This window comes from Pundamilia nyererei, unplaced genomic scaffold (genome assembly GCF_000239375.1).
Source record: "Pundamilia nyererei isolate P.nyererei 1_Seehausen unplaced genomic scaffold, PunNye1.0 scaffold00063, whole genome shotgun sequence".
Taxonomy (NCBI): domain Eukaryota; kingdom Metazoa; phylum Chordata; class Actinopteri; order Cichliformes; family Cichlidae; genus Pundamilia; species Pundamilia nyererei.
This window is the reverse complement of record NW_005187464.1, coordinates 1,956,661-1,962,356: the sequence shown is the minus strand read 5'-3', so window position 1 is coordinate 1,962,356 and position 5,696 is coordinate 1,956,661. Positions and strand designations below refer to the sequence as shown.

The window sequence follows — 5,696 nt, the reverse complement described above, 5'->3', positions numbered from 1 at the left end:
TTCCAGAAATTCACAAAAGTCTGCACAAAAACAGAGCAATTCATACAATAACTGCAAATCACAAAAAAATAACAGCCACGGGTTAAAGAAAAACCCCAATGTTCATCCTTTACACAAGACTTTGTGGCAGTCTGTACAATTATAAAGCCTGGACCAAAGTCCAAGACCGGCAGACAATGCCATCACTAGAGCTATACATTTAACAGGACTGATAATAATAATTTTGTGGTCTTTGGATGCCATTTGGGCATTAGACCAGTTGGGTATTGCAGTGTTTTTGTTCCCATAAAATCTCCATTCCATGTTCACAGAGGGAATCAATATTCTATTAGTGGGTAGGCTGTGGTATCACTAGTAGGAAAGGACAATAGAAGGCAGCAGTATGAAGTTACACAATGGCACCCAACATTTACCGCTGTATGACTGACATAAAACATTTAGAAATTAAAGCTGAGCCAGTCTTAACTTTTCTTTCAGTGCTCCAGTGGTGTAGGCAAGCATCAACCAAACATATGCTTCCATTGTTTGCTTACTCACAGTGGATTTATACTTTTGTGTTAAATCTGTGCTGTAGTTACATTGTAATTGCAAACCCTATGTGGTAACTGGACATTTACCTCCCTAGAAGTGTAACTACATGTTGCCATCGACACAGAAGCACAGATATAATTGCAGGAAATGGCGTTGGCCACAGAACTATAAATTAAGCTACGGATAAGTCCGCCCATGGATAACGTCACTGAGTGTTTGAGCAGAGATCTTGTAACTTGGTCAAGCCCAATACACGTTGACCTTTATTTCACCTGCAAAGTCCCAATCTTCATGTGGAGTTTATGTTTTTTTACCACTAAAAGGGGAACGACAGTGAATGCCCTACTATGGTTATTACATTGAGGAGCCAGAGGGGGCGACACAACAAATGGATTTATTTACGTAATCATCATCATAAACATTGAGAACATAAACATTGAGAAAAAAAACAAAGAACTAGGCCCAATATATTTTTTATATAAATTTGACTTGATTATTTCAGTAAATATTGCTATGTTGCACACTCTTTTATTTATATTTTGATAAAGGGCATCTATGGGGTGATTCACATTTCCAGTCAACATATTGTCCTGACAACTTGATAACCGCAGAACATTTCTTTTATCGGCTTTTGGTCCCTTTTAAAAAACAAAAAAATCACCAAAGGAGTCGCATTATGCAAAACAATATTTTTTAAAATCTTAAAACGAATTAATTTTTTCTAATTATACACACGTATTCAATTTAATTTGCTCTGAAAAAAGTTTTTTTATTTTTTATTTAATTTACAATTTTATTTTTTGTCATAATACTAAAGTAAATTGGTTAAATATTCATGCACGGCCCGTTTTTTCCGTATTTTGTATGTCACATAATTCAGCAATTAATTGCAACAACTCGTTGCCTTTCACAATCGCTGTGTATATGATAGGCTGCAGTGCTGCCGGGAGGGGAAACCATTACAAACGTTTTCGATGCATGAAAGCGTTTCAGTGCACGTCCTATTTGTAAACCTCTTCAGTAGGGCGATTTTGCGCGCTCCCGTGGACTCGCCATAGAAAACAAAGCTGAACGTCTTCCATAACAGCTAGAGGTGCAGACTTGAGGAATATCCGAATTTAGTCTGCATACAGCGAGCTGAATATGGATTTACTGTGGGTGTAGCATCGTTGGAGACCGAGCCTTCTCGGTTGGAGTGACAGCAGGACACTAGCGAAACCACCGAAAATAACAGCTGTGTCTTTTTTTCTCGGGGTGCTTTGTCTAGTCCACCTAACGATAGCAAACCATCACTGTCGTTTTAACCGCAAGATATTCAGCTAGTTCTTACTAGCTGCTGCCGGGATGTATCACCATGTTGTCACCAAAAAGTAACCGCTAAGACGTCGAATTGTGAAGGAAACGCAAGAAAACATCTCCCGGGTCCCGACGGGTTGTCACTGGGACCTGAATCTGTGTTAGCCACAGTCGCGGAACCCACTGTTTTTGGCGATATGGCGGAGCAAGGCTACTCATCCTGGTGAGTGCGTACAGGCATTGCGCTACCGACTGGTAGCCGCTGTTGCTATTGCTAAACCAGATTGCAATAGGTCATTAAACCAACGAACCGTATTTCTGTCAGTATACAGAAACCTTTGTCTCTTCACATCGACACTTCACATGCATTTATCAACGTCTTCAGAACAAAAGGTCACTCATCCAGATATTTTTCCATCAGCTTGATTTTTTTTTTTTTGCTAAACTGCTAACTTTGGCTAGCCCTAGCTAACGAGCAGCCCCAGCTGATGCCGTGCTAACATTGTCCAGCATCGGTTAAATCCAATGGTGGCTGTTGCAAGGAAATGCTAACGAGTTAGCTGCCCTGCTGATAGCTAAAGCACAATGGGGTGGTCATTTTAAAAATTTTCCTTCGCTTTTTGGAGTACGGCTGGCTTTGTTGGTAAACCCAGTTGTGCACAATAAACGCAGCGTTTCATGACAGTGTTAAAAGGCTTAGTTTGTTGTCTGTGCCAACAAATTAGCGCTAGCTGGCATTCGTCGTCGACCCGCTGCTCACACAATAACAAAGGTTCGGCTGTAGCTAAGCTAGCATCGGTGTCAAGTCACAAAAATGCAGTTTTTCCATACAGTGACAAGCGATAGGCGGTCACAGATGGCACCATCAGGTCTCGAGGTATAGACACGATATATAACTATAGTGTCATAGTAATTTTTGTGGTCGGCGAAAGTATAGATTGCACGAAATCATTCAGAGATGATGTGATAAGTGAAATGCGTTGTCTCCGAAAACGACCTCTTTCTTATGGCCTAGTTAATCTATACTAGGTTATACTTGTCTGATCTATGAACTAAAGATTAAGTGTTTGTGTCATGTCTACTACAAGATTGTTTTGAGTCTGAGAAGGCCGAGCCAACCGGGTCTTCCCTAAGAGAGTGCATTCATTGAGTTGTACGAGTCGACTGTTTATTTCATATACTAACCTTTATTTAATGTCACACCTTCTGCCTCTGAAAATCCCAGTATTCATGCTCTTTAAAAAAAAATCACAATTGAATATCTTTCATCAGTTTTAGATCAGTGAGCAAAAGTCTTTCCCAGTACAGCGATATCTGTAAATGCAGATAAAACAAAGTTTTTCCTAACGTTTTTGCCAGCAGGGTGCCACTGTGTGCTTTTAGCTTCATAAGTGGTCTATCAAACTGTTTGTGTGGTAAATGTGTTGTATAAAAAGTCCAAATCACTGTAAAATGTGAGGCCAAAGAAAGAAAATAGTTTGTATATTTTTTTTTAATGCACAATTTTTATGACTACACCCAGTCCACAGGCTTTTACAATGAAACTTGATATTTGAAAGGGTTGTTGTCATAAATTTTGTGTGCAATGTTATTGGATCTCAGAATGCAAATTAGTGTCCAAAAAACAAGCTTCATGATCCCGTTTGACTTGTCAACGGCTGTGATATATCAGAAGATAAGCGAAGCACTGGTGAGGATTAATTAACATAGTAAGCCTAATTTATGTGACCCAGCAGCAATAAAACCCACTGCCGATCAAGATGGATTTACACCTCGATGAGATCTGATCAAAGCACAAGCAAAACTACCTCCAGATGTGGTTAAATCAGTGGATTGATTCGTAACACAGCAGATAATGTCCATTTATTCTTTTGCTTTAAATGGGACTAACATTGAAATATGTCTTCACAATATTACAGCCCCATCATTTTTCTTTTTTAATTACATTTATAGGACTGAGATCATCTCTGACTGGGAGGGGAGGAGGGTTAACTTTATGTTTGATTATTTATTTATTTTTTAAAAAAAGGTATGAATAGAAATATTCAGGCATGCCTTATATGCCCCAAACAGCTGTTCTGACTTTGACACACAGTCTGCAGTAATGTGAGTGGATAACACTCCATCAACCTCACAGCCCAACGTCTTCATACGGCTGATCTTTTTTTATTTCCACGTTTAATTATGAAAATTCATATTCAAATATTTTTTTTTTCAAAATTTATATTATATGATCAAATTAAGAATATTTTCCAGGTGCACTGTTATCTATACTGTTCTACAAACATAAAAAATGATTTGGGGTTATTTTATGTGCGCTCCTACACATGACCATTTTGCATGTGTTTGTTTTATATATGCTGATATTTAAGTTATAGTGATGCAGATTAAATCAAGTATGAATTCAAAAGCTTATGATGATGATTTAACATGTTATTGGGAAAACAACCTCTTGATCGGTAAGCTATCTGGGATTGCTCTGAACATATTTATTATCATCTGTCCCCAGGCCTTGCTTTAACAGTGTTAACGTATTGTTCATTCTCAACCTTTTAACACTTGTTGAAGATAGCTTAGTACAAAGGGAATCTGAAAAACGGATAACCTCCATCCAAGAGAGTGAAAAAGAGGAATCAGAGACATTATACTGGTTGAAATTTATTCAGAACAGCAAAGATGGTTATGAAATTTTAACTGAGAGGAGGGAAAGGGAAGGGGGGGAAAACCCCTTGCTTTTGGGGAAAATCTGTACATAATTTAATTATCATTTAAAACATTTCATTTGTGAGTGTAGTTTGTCTCAATTGCCGCTTAAGTTCGAGTTCATTAGATACTTGCTTTAAACTAACTCCCCAAACAAGTGCCACAAAGCTTTACCCAGATGGCTGCTCAGTGGCAAGACTTTCTTCTAGAAGGATTTTGGGAAAATTCAGCCACTTCAAAATTCTCTCTGGTCTAATTTGCATACATTAGTCTATTTTTTTTGAGGAAAAAAGAGGAAGAAAAGAACCACACACACCCACAGAGGCAGTTTTTAGAGGGGAAAAAAGAAAACATACAGAAACACAATAGAAGCACTGATAAGAACATGCCAAGTGGACAAACCATAAAGCCATGTCGGCCAATCAGAACCACAGGCTCTGCTACGTCAAAAACTGCCAACCCTGCAAATGCCTTTTCTGAATTTCTTGACCCATGATTTCCAAAAGGCCAGTTTCAGTGACCTAAAACTGCGTGTGTGGCTAAAAGGCTAAAGTCCATGGAGAAGGAAAATCTGTTTTGTTTTTTAAACACGTAGTGTCAACAAAGCCTTGTACATTTTGTGACTTAATGATTTTGTGTTAACCATGGCTGAAGAGCTGTTGATATAAGGATTCCTGCTTAGAGGTGTATTTATTGTAATATTTATGATTTAACTCAAGCTCCTCAAAAGAAATTAATCTAAATGGGGTTTAGATACATAGTTGCTTGTGTTGATTTGCAAGCTCAGCAGAAAAACATTAGACCGTGACTATCTATTGTGCTTGAAATAGCTTAAATGTCACTGAGGCGCTTCAGAGATGAATAATGAGTAAATGTGGAATTATAGTTGAATCTCAAAGCTTGTGTGCTCGCACTAAATTTTCTTTTTGCTTTGCAGCCAACCTGAGATTTATTTTAATTACTACAGTGTGCACAGCCAACCATCAGGGCAGAATATCATAGTGTTTGTAGACATAAGCTGTTTTCAAACACAAATTTAGGACAGTTTTGGAACAATCTGGTTGAGATATTTTCTGCTTTTCTCACTTGTAGTGAACAGCAGGAAATAAATTTGCAGTGTGCTGGAAATGTTAGATTTGCTGCAGTATTAGGTGCTCTGTTCAAAC

At 38.1% G+C, this 5,696-nt stretch overlaps 1 protein-coding gene across 1 annotated transcript in view; it reads left to right on the top strand.

The window, feature by feature from the left end:
• The first annotated feature begins 1,500 nt into the window (after positions 1 to 1,500).
• The window catches only part of sppl3 (signal peptide peptidase 3), a 39,841-nt gene continuing 35,645 nt past the window's right edge, over positions 1,501 to 5,696 (top strand). The window contains exon 1 of the mRNA XM_005735304.1: positions 1,501 to 2,050. Within this exon, the coding sequence (XP_005735361.1) occupies positions 2,025 to 2,050 (26 nt within the window). The 5' untranslated portion in view covers positions 1,501 to 2,024. The remainder of the gene's footprint in view (positions 2,051 to 5,696) is intronic.